The following is an 18,554-nucleotide window of genomic DNA, read 5'->3' as shown; positions in this document are numbered from 1 at the left end:
AAACATAGTTTTGCGGAATCTATAACTGTGAATCTCATTTTTTTTAAACAAGTGACTTGAGGCTTGACTCTTTACAAACACAAATGCTTCTTTTCACCTGTGGTTGCCATTGTCTTTATATATATGTATTCTATATAACAATTACAATCATTTTACGCACTTGTTTTGATGTTCACCCTCTAAAATACCAATTGATAAGTGATAAGTCGTTTTCCTTTCTTAAAGAGATCCACGTTATCATGCTGCTTTTCATGATGAGGAATGGGAAGTCATGGTCCATGATGACAAGTATGTATCATTGCAATAATGTTCACATTATCAGATAGCTTTATCAGTCCCCATGTATTCTTGACACTTGCTGGAGACTGTCTCAGACTCTCAATTGCTCAGCGTATCAGGTGCTTTGGCTAAACTTACATGGCCTGGAAGTCCTGATAAAATGAACATGTTTAGGTATTAGTCGTACTCTTCAAGTGATGATCTGTCTTATGTACTATGTACTATGTTTCTTGTCAGCATAATATTCCATCAAATCTCCTGCCGTAAGCTAAAATTCAACAGAATATTCTCCTGCCTGCCATGCTACCTTTGAAAATCTACAACCATTATTCTTCTTGAAATGGGTTTTAGTGTTTTCTGAGTTTTAACTTTGCCTCGTTTGGCATTCCCTGTATCTGTGCTGAGAGGTGTTGGCCACAATGTGGTGCCGTAGAAAAACTCTCTTCTCACATTAATTTCAAACCTTATAGTCACCCCTGATAAGCAATGAGAGAGAGAGAGAGAGAGAGAGAGAGGCAACACATAAATTCAACGTTTATGAATAACTTGACAACATTCCTGTTGCTTTTTGTTATCATGCAGGTAATCGAATAGTACTTTGGGTCCTTCAGCAATTTCACATGGAACTTTGTGAAACACGAGCGTATAGTTTGTCAATTCCGGTACCCTCGCTTGGTTCAATTGACGACGCCAAAGCAAAACGACTTATTCTATAGAGAAGACTTGCACTACATATCTTTACTTAATTAACGCGTGATTTATTATTTTTATCATTTTATTTAGAATAAATATTCACAACCTCCTCACACTCCATATTTTATATTTTTTTTAATTTTTATTATTTTTTTATCAAATATTTATTATATGAATAATGAATAGAAAATTTAAAATAATTTAAAAAGAATAAACTCAAAAAAAATTAAAAAAAATATTAAAAAATTTAAAAATTTAAAAAAATGTGGAGTGTAGAGTGTGGTGGAGGTTGTGTAGCAAAATTCTTTTATTTAAATACACATATTTAAGTATTAAAATTAAATGACAAAAATAAAAAAATTATATGTTAGAAGTATGTAGTGTAAATTTATAATTTCTCAAAGCAGATCAATTGATAGCCAAAGACCTAGCCAGGGAGAGAGTTCCGCAATGTGTTAGATCTAGTCCTTCATCTAGGTAGCTGGACTAATAAATGACATCTGATATGGCAAACTTTCTACCTCAATTGTGTATTTAATATCCCAAAAAAGGAGTTTGTAAGTAATTTTTTTTTTAATAAAATTAGTGGTGCGATTAAGAAATGGACGAAGAACATCCGTTTGGATGTGAAATTATTTTAAATAAATTGAATAAAATTTGTTAGAATATTATTTTTTAATATTATTATTATTTTTAAATTTAAAAAAATTGAATTGTTTATCATATTTTTACGTGAGAATTGAAAAAAATTATAATGATAAGATGAGATGAGTTGATATCACTTCTCAATCCAAACGGGACCTAAATTACACAAGGGCACAACTCACTCGGGACTAGCAAGGGCTATGGATTATTCGAGTTTCACCAAGAAATAATAATCAAGGTTATTTGAGAGTTGTACATATATTATATGCTTCCTTTCCTGGTGGTTGTACGTCCCCGTCTTACAGCTTGTATCATCTATATGATTATAAACCATTGAAAAAGAAAGCGTTTGGTTGCCAACCTTCTTTTATCTCCAATTTTCACAATAGGTTATCATTATTATTATGATTATTGCATTCAAGAAGTGGAAGGATCAAAAAGATTTCAGAACTGTGACCAGGAGTTTCCATTTGCTCTAAAGATTTTAATGCTCAAACATGAAACTACGGAAACCTATGCCTCTGGCTCAGTTGAAGGCTTGCTTAGCATTTAACCTTCCCAGATAACAGTGCAGTTTGCAAGATTCAATATTCCTCCCAGTTGAGGAAGTTCAATAGCATAGGTTCCAAACTCCTTTCTCCTCCTATCCAACGTTATATTTACACAAGCATCCTAAACGTCAAACTAGGTTCACGAAGAATAAAACACTCGGTATTCATTTTCTATGTTGGAATTCACCATTTTCCCGTTGGATTCTGGGGTAAAATTCTCCCCGAAATGGCCGCGGCAAGTGCTGCTGTGAAATTGGGATCTTTGGTCAAGGAAGAAGCCATCTGTTCCACCAAGAATTTTCTGACTTCCGGCGAATCAATTCTGGGTTTTGATTGCTTTGTATCAATACTACTGGACCTGGATTTTGCCAAGCCAAGAGCCACGGTTGGTCCAGACAAGCTGAGAGAGGCTGAGCCGGGATGCGAACCAAGGGTCACGCAGCGAGACGAGCCTGTTGTTGCCTCGAGTTGAGAAGAATGGGGATGGTTGTGCTCGCCTTCATATGTTGCAACCAAAACAGATTGGTCTTCCACGCTTCTTTGTACCTGAAAGATCCAAAATAGGAGCATAAAGACCTTAGCTTGCTACCGGATATTCTTACTAAAACAGAATGGATGGTGGGATTTGAGTCAAAACAGATTTTGTGGCCGTATTTGTACGTCTCAGAGAAATTGAACCAGCCGGTGAAAGACAAAATGCAGAACGCACTTGGCAGATTCAATTCAGAAAGACTTTCAAGTATGCTAGTCACAATAAAACATCTCAAAGTCCCAAGTGGTTCATGATAATTATTATTATTATTATTATTCTCTGAGAGTTGGATGAAATATGCTAATTTATGAGGTTTGAGGTTGGAAATATATACAGTTAATAACCGAATTTCACTCACCTTCTTCTTAACAGGGCAGCTTGGAGCAAATGAGCATTTGAAGTAAGCTCTAGGACAGGGATTGTCTCTGGTGACCTTCTGTCCATATTTCCTCCAATGATATCCGTCCTTTACAGTCTGCAAATACATGTAAAGGAAAATCATGTCAATTTATGCCCAATATATATAGTAAAGAAAACAGTCAGGAAAACATCTGTATATGTACGTATGTATAAGACTTGTAGAGTTCACCCCAAGTACTTACAAGGCTTGTATCGGATGCTTCAGTCCTGACATAAACCCTTGATATTTTTGCCTTGATGGCTTCCTCTCTGGGTTTCTTGCACGATTCCTCGTCAGTTGAGCTGCTCTCGGAATTTCCATGAATTCCGGTGACATTATTGCTGCTTTCGGACTTTCTTTTCCTTGTTGGGCTGGGCTCCTTTTCGAGGACGTTCTTGCTCATATAATCCGTCAATTGGCTTCGCAAAGCATTGTAGTTCTCGCACATCACCGTCAACATTTCGGTTAGCTTCTTGTTTTCCGCGCTCACACGGTTCATTTCCTCCATTAAAGCACCAGTCTGAACAAATTAATACACAATAAACTTTAGCACCGTATACATAGTTAAGAACATGCATTCATCCTGGAAATATATTTCACACTATAATAACTCTAACTTCACTTTCTTCTTTTTATTTGGCTTAAAACGTACTAATCCTTGGACTTCAATTGACAGCCAAGAAAAGGGATTAATCAATACTCAATCATGAATATAAAGAGAGAAGAGGAACCGACCTCTTCATGTTTTACTGAAAGCTTCCTTTCAAAGTCTATAAAATTGCTTTCCACCTCTTTGTTCTGAAACCAAAAACAGAAAAAGAAAAAGAAAAACTTAATTCTAAGTTCATCGATTTAAGTGAATAATACCATAAGAAAGAACTTCTGGGCATTTTTCCAGATTAGTTTTTCACGTACCGAAGCCTCGTCAAGAACATGGCCTGTAGGATTAGAATTAAGATCCAAACGTGTACTTGTCCATGAAGAATAATCCATAGCCGTCAAATTAACTCGATCGAACACGCGCGTACGCCCTGTGTATAATGATCTTCTCCTTCTAGATCGAGCTTCCAGCGAAACCCAAAACAAAAGTTTCCACAACCAGAAGCTAGCTAGCAGTCTCCGTTTGACCAATCAAAAAGCTGCAATCAATCCCAAGGTTTCAATTTTCAAGCTGTACAGAACTTGTTAAATTGGCCAAGTTAACCAAAGCATATATATAGAGGACGGCTTAAACAGGATCAACCAAGTTGCAAAGGAAAGGAAGGTTGGTGGAAACTGGGAAGAGATCCAGCAAAGATAGACAAGAAGAAGAGCTGGCATGAGCTTTAAGTTCAATATACAAACATATATATATAGTACTAGTGTGTAAGAGTGCATGGGGTTAATTTGGGTTTGGTTGTGCTTTAGTTTAAATAATCAAATATTGGTAAATAAGAAAAGAATGCGATAGGTGGAAGGTGGCGGTTGCGTTGAAATTCTTCCAGCAAAGATTCAAAGTCAAGCACACCATGGAATAAAGAGAAATAAACAATGGGTTGTGTATGGTATTTTGGCGGACTGTTCAAATAGGAATTGGGAAGACACAAAAAAGAAGTTCTATGTTGACCCGTTGCTGAACCTTTCCATCTTATCTACTTTTTTATAACGGGGGGCATGTATGCTCCTTTACTTTGTTAAATTTGTTTAGAGCATTTTCCACGTTCCATGCATTATTTTATTCTTTTTATATTAATTTGTTATTTTTTTTTTTTTTAATTTTTGCACGGGGCTTCTCATGCCTGCAGTCCAACGCGTTTCACAGACAGATTGCCTGCTTCACTGTTTTTTTTTTTTTTATTCTTTTTATAATTTGTAAGTAATTTCCTCTCTGGGTATGAAAATGTTTGAAATTGTTATTATATTTTCACCGCGTGGTTTTTTTTTCTTCTTAATTTTCTTATATGGTTCCTTAATTAAACACATGCGTGCCATCTCCTTTATATAATGCGAATTTAACTCCCAATGTTCACTTATATATGCTTTTTTAAGATTTATGTAAATTCTCATGGGTATACTAAGTTTCCATATTAATTTAGATACTTACAAATTAACATTGAAGCACTATTTAAATATAGAAACAGTTTTATCTTATCTTATCTCATTATTATAATTTTTTTAAATTTTTATATAAAATATAATAAATAATTTAATTTTAATTTTAAATTTTAAAATAATAATAATAGTAAAAAAATATTTTAAAATTATTTTATTTAAAATTATTTTACTTCAATATCCAAACGAGAACTTAAATTCTACAAAATTTATTTATGAGAAATACTAATTAAAATGAAAAAAAAAGTGGATGTCGACACTATCTTTCATGACCGACCGGAAGGTTTTCGCTTTTTTTTTTTTTTTTTTTTTTTGGGGGGGTGGGGGGATTATTAATTATAGAAACCCAATTAACGGTAATCTGGATAGAATTCCATTAATGGGTCTATTTCTATTAAATCCGAAGACTATAAAAATAATAGTCTTTTCACTGCTGGGAGCCCAACGAAATATTTTAATGAGAATATTTAATTACGTGCATCTGAGTTTGTTGCATATTTCTTTTGTATGCCGATCGATCGAGGAAGGATAATATATGAATATTGTTCAGTCACGTTAATATCATATGTTTAAATTTTGGACCTTCAATTATAGAAACCCGCGTCTGATTATCCTTGTGCTGAATATTTTCAAATGTCCAGTTTTATTAATATATTATATTATTTATTTATGAGTAGTATTACATGTACTTATAATTTTACTTATAAAATTCATTTTGTTAATTTTTTTTTTAAATTTAAATTTTAAATTTTAAGATTTTCAGCATATTAATACTGACACGCAGAAATCAAGTAATTTTTTATAAGTAAATTTAACATTTTCCTTTTATTTCTAAAAGATGCCCTGCCTGGTGCATGCATGGGGCGCGGCGTTAGGATTAGTCAGATAATGAACGGAACGAAATCTAGCTCTACAATATATGATGACTTGGGCACATTTAATAAACTCATTTGGTTTTACTTTGTTGACAATTAAGCCTTGGATCACTCTATAGTATATATCATTTTTGGTGTGACTCTTTGGACTTTCAACTTATATTAAATCGGAGATAACGTCTAGCATTAAATATAATCCCAATGATCACTATTATTTCCTACGAATTTAAATTTACGGACAATGCGTGTATATTGGGTGATGATCTCTTGAACCAAATTAATACCTCGTCAGTACGGGTAGTCGCAGACGACTTGGTAGTTGGTACCCTTTTTTCTCCTTTTTCGAACGTGATCTTTTTCTGGGCCGACTCGGTAAGGTTATTTAGGTCATTGTCTAAGATTTTCAAAAATAAAATTTAGCTGTTTTTTTTTTTTATTTTTTTTTGAAAAAAAAATAAAAACCATTTCATTAAATAAAATTTTAAATAATTTTTATAGTTTTTATGCAAGGCCACATAATATTAAATTTAATATTTAATACAATGATTTATTTTTTGGATAAGTAATATAATGAATTATTTATATTTTAAATAATTTTTTTAAAGGTCTTGTTAAATTGAGACATAAAATCTGCATGAAACCTTATTTTAAATTGTTGTAAATATTAATTCACAAAAATTATATTTAAAGAAAAGTTTAAAAATATTCTATATAATAATTTATATTTTATTGTAATATAATTATGAATGAGTCACTTAAAATTTTCCTTAAACCTCAATTTATTTTGAGCTGCCCACAAGGCAAGACAAAACAGTATTAATCCTCCCTCAAACTTAAGTAAAGTTTCTTAAAATATCACACGTGATTAACCGGGTCTCGATTTACAAAAATCATCACGAAAATGGAAACGTTTGCTCGATCGTTTTGATATCACATTGCTTTCCTGTAGGAGCTGTACGTAGCTCTAGCACATGTTTGGCATGGAAGAAAATCGAAGACATGCCAAGCACACTTTGAAGCAATAATAGGTTGGCAACAGACATGTTTTAAAAATGTATTTTATGGGGCACTTGAGATATATTGCTAGCTGGTAGTTAAAAAGCTTTAGTCGACGTACAAAGACATTATCTTATATACATTGATTTGGACGGTGACCCCCGTGCGTCACAATATTGAGGTCACCTAACCCAAAAAACATCAAATACCTAATCGTTGGTTAAAAAAAAAAAAAAAAAAAAACCATTTATATTATTATAAATTTATAAGAAACCAAAACACAAAAAGAAAAACAAGACTCAACCATTTGGACCATGACCAAATTTTTAATGTTAAGTACTCCTAGTCTTTGAGTCCATTGAATCGGAACCAGAAAAAATGTCCACGCGCGCATGTTTACATTCATGGATGAGTTTTATTTGTGTCCACGTACGTCCAATTAATTTTAATTAGTTGCATGACCCATTACGAAAAAAGTTGTCATGGATATTTTTTTCTCGTGGTCGTATTTCTCAGCACGTGTACTGAGAACGTTTGTCCAGTTCAACTAATTAAAAAATTTAAAAGGTTGTTTGGGCAATGACTTTACGGAAAAATAAATTAAAAAAAAAAAAAAAAAAAAAGAAAGAGAAAAAGATTTGGGTACTTGCAACAAAAGCGACAAAACGTGAATTATGGTCTACGGGCCGGGATTCTTTGTCATCTTATGTCGGCCTGATAAAATTGTCGTGTAAAGAATTTTGATGCTTTTTTTGGTGTTATAATAATTCCCTTCCATTTCCAAAATATTCAACCAAGCATATATATGAAGTTATGAACAGTATGGTTTTCTAAGATTCCTTCCATATTGACTATTAAGGCTCATGAGTCGGCGAAAATGAATCTTGGAGAGTAAAAGATTGGGATATTTCACATGTCAACAATCTGTCATGACAACGTGCGATTCTATTTTCAAGATCATAATTTTGAAAAATTCTATGATGAGTCGTTTTATAGTTGATTTGAATTTAGAGAAGAGATGATATGAAATGATTTTAGATAAAAGATGAAAGTTTAAAAAAATATTATTATTATTATTATTTGTAGATTTAAAAAATTGAATTGGTATTTGAAAAAATTAACTTGTTTATTATATTTTATGTTAAAATTTAGAAAAATTATAATAATAAAATGAGATAAAACACTTTTCGAATCTAAACGGGATCTTAAATATGTACAAAATTAGAATTTGAAGATCTTTGTAAATCATGAAAATGGAGAACTATAAGCTGTCCGCTTTCAAATGTCATCAAATTTTCTTCATCTATCTTATATCATAATTAAGAAATATTTTATTGCAGTCCCTAAATATTTTATTAAGAAATATCATAATTAAGAAATATATATAGTATGATCAAGTAAATCATTTAAGTCAGTTCCTTGATCATAAAATATTGATCTCTCATTTCATCAAACTTAACATTTGCCGCCTCCTCCTCTCATTACCTAATTACGTCATGATGTGGAAAAAAAGAAGAAAGAAACAAGTTAAGATTAATGTCTTTTATAACTTCAAAGGTCCCTATATTACTATGATGATCTAGTATTAGGACATCAGAAGGAATAATACGATGGACCAAATTAAGTTTGACAAAGGGCGTTCCTATGTCCACTACAAGACGACAATGAAAAAAAAAAAGGGTAAAATAATGATAATATTAATGATAGTAATAATATTAATATAGAATCAATGGAGTATTAATTTGTAATTATCTCAAGATTTATGAAATGATCGATTAAATAATGACGTTTGATCAAATCACACACGACGTACGGGAAAGCTGCTAGTTAGTTTTCAAATCAAACAAGTTTAGGATGGTGAGAACAATCATGACAAAGGTATTAATTGAAATTCACGATGCGATTGAAGATCATTTCCAATCAACTTTAATTAATAGTTAATTTGATTAGTGGCAAGTCAATTCAAAATTTAGTTGTACCAGTGGAAGAAATCTTGCTGGAATATAAAAAGTATAGACGTTTAACATCTTTTTTATCGTTAACTGAACATCTTTTCTTCTTCTCTTCTCTCTCTCTCTCTCTCTCGATTACCGGCCACCAGCTTCGGCCCTCCTCTACCTTTTTAGATTGAAATTCATTTTAACAATTAAATAATATTAATTTGACTGCATTATAATTTGGAAATCATATTAAATAGACCTAAATCAAATTCGGCAGCTTTTTGTATTTAGAATTACTTAAGAATTAATATTTTTCTCGATTTTCACACCATATTTATTTTCAATATGCATGCACGTAGCTTACTTTTTTTTTTTTTTTCTTCTTAATGCATGTAGAGTCAAGTTACAGTTTAATATTTTACCAAGAAGTAATTACCCATACATAAAGTTTGTCAAATTGTGAACCTGATCAAGTCTCGATAAGGGAGTGTCAAGCGAGCTATGTAGAAAAATTTTATTTATTATTTCCAGACACTATAAATTATACTTTTTTCTCTCTTATTAAATATATAGTATATAAATTACGAGTAGAATAATTTAATTATTTTAAAAAGAATAAAATTAAAAAAAAAAAAAGATGTATAGTGTGTAAAAATTATGAGTAGCAAAACTCAATTATATATATTTGCATTTTCATTCGATTGGACATGGAAGCAGAAGTTATAACTCTTCCTTGATGTTTCTTTCATTTCCTTCGCATTTTTCTTTATTTCCGAAACTTTATTGCCACATTGAAATCCATCTCTATATATATACTCGACAACAATGTAATGATCTTCAGCACGCCGGCTCCTTAATCCACTATTCCTTTTTCATTTTAAATTAATTGGGAATGACACGAGGTTTCTGATACAATGGCGTTCGTGGGTCCAACTTTTCTATTATATAACACATTTATATAAAGACTAATATTAAATACATTCTTATATTGTTCAATCTCTACACACTCTATTTGAAAAAAAAAGTAAAATCACTATTAAAAAATAATTTTTTCATATGGATCATAAATTTAGCTAATTTTTTAAAGGGAATGACAGAACTTGCATATCTTAAGACTACAAACATCATTTCTCTTATGTAAACTAAAAATGAGATTAAAAAATTATAAATATAAAATTATATCTTCGTAATTTGCTACATATATGTAGAAATAAAATTCTAAAAACATAAATTAATATATATATCAAATTTCTGGCAATAATATTTAATGAAATAATATTCATCTATTATTATTTTTGTAATAAAATATTTAAAATTTATTTTCTTCATATAAACTATAGATCATTTAGAATTTAATATTTTATTATAGTATGTAAGCTACATTTCATGCAAAATCTATATATTTTTGTATCACATTAAACATATAATGTTATAATTGAGAGTTTAAAAAATGTTTTTTTTTTTTGCTCAATGAAGTCTAGAGGATAAAATCTCTCAACTATTTTTCACATAGATCATCAACCTTAAATTATTTTTCTTATATTTTCACTTTAGATTCCATATTAGGAAGCTCAATATTATATAACAAAAAACTTTAGGATCCATATTAATAAATTTATTATTTTTCCTAAACTTAGTTTTATTTTTAATTTTGGAGAAGCCATATCCTTGAAAATAGATAATATGCAGAAATTAAACAAAATTTTGGAATTATAAGGAAAAGAAAATTAGAGAGAGGTATTTCTAGGTATATTGAAAATTAAAAAAAAAAAATTAGAGAGCATATGGAAATTATATATATATTTTTTGCAGGGACATTTTCTATATTTATAGAATTATGTATAAAATCTAAGGGTATTTTGTGTTTTCAAAAAGTTGGGAGTGACCCCACAAAGTCCAACGTAATTCTGTCACTGTGTACGAGTAATGTTTTACATTATATTTTTATTTAATTATGTAAGATATGACATATTTATTATCATTGAATGATAAATAATCATCTAATTATAAAAAATTTTCTCACATCTCACGAATAAAAAGTAAGATAATAATGTGATGGATAAAATTTTACATCACACCACGCGAGGCAAACTCGGCGTGCAAAACTGGTTTTCCATATATTAGGTTGTAATGGCTTTCTTTTTCTGATGGAGATGGCCACGAGAGTTAAACAGTGAAATATTAGTTGAATTTAAGCAAACAACAAGAGCCCTCCGCATCTAGAAGCCACCTCTGAGCCACTCAGGACGTGTAGTACTACTACATGAGATCGATCAAGCATAAGAACCCGGCCAATACCCAAAAATCCCAACTGCCCGGCCGGCCCCTTCCCTTTGATTTACGCACTTGCATTCTTCACCTAATTAATTATATCCCCCTTTTCTGGGCACAAATACAGATCACAGCCCTCTTCTTGACGCCATGAATGAGATAAGCGGCACAAACTTAACGCATTAGTTTTGTAATGGCTCGTGTTGTACAAACATCCACATCATCAATTCCTTGTGCTTTTCATGTTCTTTTGGAAGTATATGATTGGCATCATACTCTTTGGTCTTCATCTCTTCTCTTCTACTCTTATTCCAATCTAACAAGTAATCATTGTTTTAAAAAAAAATAAAAATAAAAATTGGTAGTGACATTTTTGTTTTATTATTCATTTTTCTTTTTTGGGTAGAGAATTTTTTTTTTTTTTTCTTTTCAAAATAGGGACAAATCCCAGAACGTTTGAATTGCTTAAAGTATGTTGGATGAATACCCACTACAATTCAGCCGAAATCAGAACAGTAGCACCAGTACAATTGTCTGGTTTGGATTTTCTTACTGAATAATAATACACACAATACTTTTTATAATACACTATGTAAAGAGTAATGTTACATAGAAGTCTTAAATAGATAAATTACATACAAGTCTTTTTATAAAATAAAGAGTCTCACTAATAAATAATAATTTTTTTTACACTTTTTTAAAGTGAGGTCTATTTTTTTACAAAAATTTGTATGAAGCTTGTTTATTTGGAGCTTATATAAATTATTTCTCTTATGTAAAATATGATATTTTTAAAAAATAATATTATTTTTATATGATATTTTATAATAATACTGTTTATTTTAAAATATAATTGTGAAATATATTGTGAAAAATATTATATATTTATCATTTTTCTTAATAATAATAATAATAATTATTATTATTATTATTATTGGTCTGAAAATTACTAGATTTGTAGAAGTGGGAGCTGAAAAACAAAAAAGTAGTAAGTAAACGACGCGCACTTTATTTGACAGCGTGAAAGGAGTGTCACACGTGGTGTGTTTTTGTCTGGATAAGAGCACGTGTGGTCATGTTCACGTCCTGGTTTGGCTTGACAACAGTTTCTTTTTGTTTTGTCTTCGTCACGTGTTTTCTACTCGTATACAAACCACTGTATTAGTATATAAAACTTTAAATACATATACTAGGTTCAGAGGCATGTGGTTATCACTACTTCTTTTTTTAATTTTTCAACTTTTCATCTAACTATTTATTTAAGTTTTAATAAAATATAAAAAAAAATTAAAATGACTTTATAAAAATAAAAATTAATTAACCTAGAAAATTTATATTCAAATAAATTTTTTTAAAAAATCTAAAAAAATTCCAAACATTTCTCAGTATTTTTTTTTAACCAAACACACCATAATGTATTCACTTATTTTTTAGGTGAAATTATGTTGTCGTGATATAATATAAATAATTAAATTTATAAATTTTAATTAATTTAAAATTTTAAAATAAGTGATAATTCCACCCTCAACTCGAACAAAAATGAGAACCATAAGCAATATTAATGGATGTTGCCATTGTTCGTTAATTATATAATGATTGGGAAACGATCTAATTATGTGCAAATTATAATCTCAATCCTCCGTGAATGTTAAAAGAGATGGCTCAAATTAAACTGGATGGGGGGTGGTGGTTAGGTCACGGACGACGTCACATACTCATAGCCATTTAAAAGTCAACAACCTAATCCAAAATTGAAGTAAAACAATAGTAACCTTGCCATACCGGCCACGGACCTTGACCGACTTAATAATTAGTACACGTCTGCGAGTCAGTCCACCGAACCTGTAAGGGATATAGAGTCTATGCATGTTCACATTCATGAACTGGTTTTTTTCGTGTCCACATCCAATTAATTACGGGACCAGAATTACGAAATATTCTAATCCAAGACAAAAACCTTGGAATTCAGATGCTCATGTGGTCTTACTTCTCAGCACGTGTTTGAGGAAAAATCATTATTCCAGCTTGCTTGATTTGGCGATCGACAACCTTGTTTTGAAGCTCACTGCAGGTTAGGCTTGAAGCTAGACTTTCAAATATGGCTGAACCTAGCTAGCTAGCTAGCGGGGTCCTTTTCGTGCGATAGAAGTTGAGAGATTGGACCAGAAATGCAACTGCTTACGTAGTACGTGCGGTATCAATCTTAGGCCGCCTCCTTCGAGTCATTTTTACACTTTTGTAATATAATATTTTTCAATTCAACATTTTTTTACATGTAATATTTATAATTTTTTTTAATTTTTTATAAATATATTTAAATTTATCTTAATATTTATTAACATGCAATATTTATAATCTTATATTGAGATAAGATAAAATAAACATTATAAAAATCAAATTAAAATAATATCAAATCAAAGTGATTTGATAATTATGAAAATCAAATCAATATAATATAATATCAAATCAAATATTATCTTCAACATTCTCCCTCAAACTCAAGTCGAAGAATTTTGAGATATTGAGTTTGAAATTTAAAAGTAGGTTTCATATTCATTAATTGATCGTCGATAAGACGATGGTGTTGATGATGAAGTGGCTGGCAACTGGACCATCATATCTAGAGTTGTAGCCAACAATGAACTATATATGGCCTTGGTCAACTATTGGATCAAAATCAGAAGGCCAAAGTTGGATTTGAGGCTTCAAACAATGCTCACAACGGATCAAAATCCAATAAAAAAGTTTCACAACTAATAGAAATATTTCAAATGTATTAATTTAAGACGATACGTAATTGAACGACGATAAAAAAATTTGTGAGAGGTAAACCTAGCGGAAGAATAAATATTCCACAAGATCAAGTTTAATGTTAGTCAAAGATTCTGATACCACGATAGAAAATAAAATATAATATAAAAGAATATGGAAAAGAGAATGAGGGCAAAAGACTTTTGAGGGCTAAATTTTTACTTTCTCGATTTTTATTGAATATAAGGTATACATTCCTATTTATAAAAAAAAAATTACATTGAGATAAATAAATATTATAAAATTAAATTAAAATAATATCAAATCAAAGTGATTTGATAATTATGAAAATCAAATGAATATAATATCAAATCAATACTTATTATATTATATTGATATTATATCAAATCAATATAATATCTTCGACAAAAGGAAACTTCTCCTATAAGAGTATTGGCATTGGCTTCATCAAAATTATCTCTAAAATTTGATGAAAAGTACATAATTTCTATAAATCTAAAACTTCTCTAGTCTTCTCTAGTCATAACTCCACATTGAATTAGCTATTAAATTCATCAAAATAATAATATAATATTATTTTTTTAATAAAAATATTTTTATTTTTTTTCATATTTTACAATTACACTAATCATATATTGATTAATAATTTAATTTGATTCTTACATTATTATTACAAGACGGTTGGAGATTAAATGTGAATAAAAAAGACATTTGGAGATTAAAAGTAAATAAAAAATAGATTTGATAAATGAATAGTAGACCTTTAAATTTGAAGAAACCTATAGATTTACTGTAGCTCAAAGTTTCACATTTATCTATTTGACTAATCTAATGCAGTCCTATTTTGATGAAATTCATCAAATTTTATATTTAATTAGGTTTTTGATGAAGCCAATGCCAATACTCTAAATGTTATACCTTATCGCACAGTACTTCTAGAAGAACAAGATATTGGAACAAGTTTCATAGATGTTGCTTCATTGGTCATACACCGGATCCAACACCAAGCGCTAGGCTACTTTCTTCTGAAAAATTATATATATCATATTATCATTTTATTAAGTAAAATGTAATATATTTATTATTATTAGATAATAAAAAATCATCAAATAATGAGACGAAAATAAAATAAAAATAAATATATAACATTACTCATATCATGATCTACAGAAATTTGAATGTTGTAAAGATCAAGGCTCGTTTTCACATCGACTCTCGTGCGGATGGCATATTAGACGAAAGATACGAGGCTAGTTCAATTATTTCACCAAACTGGATTTGCACGCCAAATATTACCAAGTCTGTCTCCATCTGGATACTATGAATATATAGTCATGTCATTGGAATAAAGAAAAATAATTTATACAGATTTAAAAGTATACAAATCTCATAATAACTCCTTGAAAAAAAGTAATACATAAATAAAAATATTCAATTTTTTTTTTATGATAGGTCTCACTCTTAAAAAAGAGTAAAGCGAAACTTATACATTCGTAAGTTATATCTTTCATTGCTTATTAAAATGATATCTCCATCATCTTAATCTGCCATTGGATTAGAATAACTGGAGTGCCTTCCCCTTTCCACTAGAAGAAATAGGGCATTTTCCGATCATTTTTTGTCAGTTGAAAATAAATCGTCGCAAAAAGCTTTTAATTGCAGCGATTTTACATTGTCACCGTATTTTTTACATAAAATTTTGAAACTGGTCTTTTGTGGTGATTTTTCTAATTTTTGTAGCGATTTTTCACTTTTTGCGACAAAAAAATTTGCCAATATATTAAAATACTTGTTACGATGGTTCGTGAATCGCTACAATTGTGAAAGTGGTTTTTTTTGCAGCGATTTTTTAACTTTCAAAATTGTCGAAAAAAAACTATTTCCAACGATTTTTTGATCGGTGCAAAAAATTGTAGCTATATAATACGTATTTTCAACAATTTAACTTTCGCCAGTGAATTAAAACACAAGTTTGGAAAATGCTGATGGAAAAATTAACTGTCAATTTTTTACGGCGATTTTTATATACTATTGAGGCGATTTTTTCCACTGTTATAAATATTTTTTTTTTTACTGTAGCGGTTATTTCTTTCCGTCAAATGCAAAAATCGCCATAATGGATAATTTTGCAGCGAAAATTGTCGCCATAAAAGGGTTTACGGCCACTTAAAATATTATGAGTGGCGATATGAACTCGCCGCAAAAAAACTAATAAAATTAAAATCTCTGCTCAGTTTCTAGTCATTTCCCTCCATCCGTCTCTCCCCTCTATCCCCCTGTCTCTCTTCAATCCCTTAGTCGCACACAACTCAAGCCACCGTGCACAGCATGTTGCCAACGTTCCCACCATGCTGTTGCCACCTCACCTCGAAGGCCACCAGCTCCTTCTCCCCCAACCCCCGCTCAATCTCTTGCCTCCCTAAATCTGGCATCACCTCTCTCTCTCGGATATCTCTGGAAATCACCGCCGCTAGGGGCGTCGTTCTCCACTATTCACACCTCGACGCCATCGCCAGTCCTCCGTCGGAGTCCCCTTCTCCTATATGCCTAGCCCAGCAGCTCAAGGGCAAAAGTCTCTTTGTTTCTCTCTCTGCTACATCACTCAGGAACCACTCCATGGCACCGAGCACCTCCTGGTCTCTCTCTCATCTCTACGCCTCCTCGGTCCTGCTCTGCCACGACAACCACCATGCTCTTATCTTAGAGTTGTGAGGTGCTTTGTGATGGAGGTAATTAGAACTGGATTGCTACCAAAAATGGATCTGGGTTATGAACATGAAGTTAGGATTTTGTTTCAATTTTTGTGTGAATGATGTAGGTGTTATACTGGCAGCTCTAGGGTTTTGTTTGCTACATGAATTTGGCATGGGTTTGAGTGGATTTTTTTTTGGATTTTGATATGCAAGAGAAGTAGTGACTTGGATGGTTCTTTTGGCTCGTTTCCACCACTAAAGGATTTAACAAAGTTGAAAACACTGTGAGTTAATAATTCAATGAGATAATTTTCTAGTATAATGAGATCCTTATGGCTACTCAGACTTATATACCGATCTAATCCAAACAATATTTCCATGATTTTCTTTATTTATCATAATGGTTGTGCATCCGTAGTTATTCGTATTATATCTTAATCATATATCATTAATGTTTTCAGGGATTACGGTTTTATTTTATGTATCAGAATCTGGTACTAATTCTTGTATTGAGGTTATGATTAGTGATCTTTTGTATTAATTTGTACTTTGATGCAAAGTTAATGGTATTTTATGTAAAACACCCATGTTGTTGCAAATTTATTTAGCAGCTTATTGTCTTGGCAAAGTTGTTCTTGCTTTTGAAGACTATGGTAATTCAAAAATTTATTTAGCAATTACTTTATCATGACTAGTATAATCATTGGTAATAAACATAGCTTAATCAAAGTTGCAAGTTCTTCTGCAGGTATTTTCCTGAATCAGCAAAAATATGCTTTTGATATCCTTTCTGACAGTAGTCAACTTGGTGCCTGGACCGCCTCTTTTCCGATAGAACAACATTTGAAGCTTTCCAATGAAGATGGATCTGTACTTCCTTATCCTAGCATTTATCGTCGTCTAGTTGGTCGTCTCATTTACTTGACCATCACTCGACCTGACATTGTTTATGCCATCAACATTCTTAGTTAGTTCATGCATGCCCCTCGTGTTCCTCATATGACTGCTACTACGCGTGTTCTCCGTTACATCAAAGGGAGCCCCGGCCAAGGCATTTTTTTCTCCTCTTCCAGCACCTCTTAGGTTACAGCTTATACTAATTCTGATTAGGCCAGCTGCCCCACCACCCGTCGTTCCACCACAAATTACTTCATCCAGCTCGGTACTAGTCTGATCTCGTGGCGTACAAAAAAACAAACTACCGTTGCCCACTCTTCCGCTGGAAGCTGAATACCGCGCCATTGCTGTCACCACCTGTGAGCTCACCTAGCTAAAGCAACTTCTCACTGATCTTGGCATCCCTCATCCCGAGCCTTTCCATCTATACTGTGACAATTAGTCTGCACTTCACATTGCTCACAATCTAGTATTCCATGACGTACTAAACACATTGGGATCGATTGCCACATCATTCGCAACAAAATTCGCTCCGGCCTCCTCAAAGCAATTCACACTCCTTCACATGAGCAAATTGCAAATATCTTCACCAAAGCTTTAGGCCAGGACCTTTTTCATCATTTCTCCTGCAAGTTGGGCATTACGGATCTTCATGTGCCAACTTGAGGGGGAATATTGACAAAATCATCTCTTCCCATAATTATGGATTGCACAAAATCGGGGATTTCTTATTTTTAGGCATTTGTTACAATAGCACCTTTCATTATATGTAAATTTCCATAATTAGTTTCATTGAACACTTATATATTTTGTAAAGCTGAATACCAAAACAATAAACAGAATTATTCAAACACGTCCCCCTCATCTTCTTAACATGGTATCCCTTATGCAAGACCTTGTTCTCTCTTAACACGGTATC

At 31.6% G+C, this 18,554-nt stretch overlaps 1 protein-coding gene across 1 annotated transcript; it reads right to left on the bottom strand.

Annotated features, from left to right (window-relative positions):
• Nucleotides 1-2,062: 2,062 nt before the first annotated feature.
• Nucleotides 2,063-4,467, bottom strand: LOC121262360 (probable WRKY transcription factor 40). Its single transcript, XM_041164814.1, has 5 exons — nt 4,016-4,467; nt 3,836-3,898; nt 3,303-3,620; nt 3,059-3,175; nt 2,063-2,714 (listed from the first exon to the last, which is right to left on the bottom strand). Exons 1-5 carry the CDS (start codon nt 4,091-4,093, stop codon nt 2,352-2,354), a joined length of 939 nt encoding a protein of 312 aa, XP_041020748.1. The 5' UTR covers nt 4,094-4,467; the 3' UTR covers nt 2,063-2,351.
• Nucleotides 4,468-18,554: the final 14,087 nt, after the last annotated feature.

Source organism: Juglans microcarpa x Juglans regia, chromosome 1D, assembly GCF_004785595.1.
Source record: "Juglans microcarpa x Juglans regia isolate MS1-56 chromosome 1D, Jm3101_v1.0, whole genome shotgun sequence".
NCBI classification, from domain to species: Eukaryota; Viridiplantae; Streptophyta; class Magnoliopsida; order Fagales; family Juglandaceae; genus Juglans; species Juglans microcarpa x Juglans regia.
The sequence above is the reverse complement of the archived record's forward strand: the minus strand, read 5'-3'. Positions and strand labels throughout refer to the sequence as shown.

Excerpts from the sequence above, each read along its gene's own strand:
- LOC121262360 (XM_041164814.1), bottom strand. The coding sequence starts at position 4,093 with ATGGATTATTCTTCATGGACAAGTACACGTTTGGATCTTAATTCTAAT. Across the intron at positions 3,899-4,015 it reads ATGTTCTTGACGAGGCTTCG|AACAAAGAGGTGGAAAGCAA; the intron begins GTACGTGAAAAA and ends TTTTGGTTTCAG. Across the intron at positions 2,715-3,058 it reads GCTGCCCTGTTAAGAAGAAG|GTACAAAGAAGCGTGGAAGA; the intron begins GTGAGTGAAATT and ends TGGATCTTTCAG.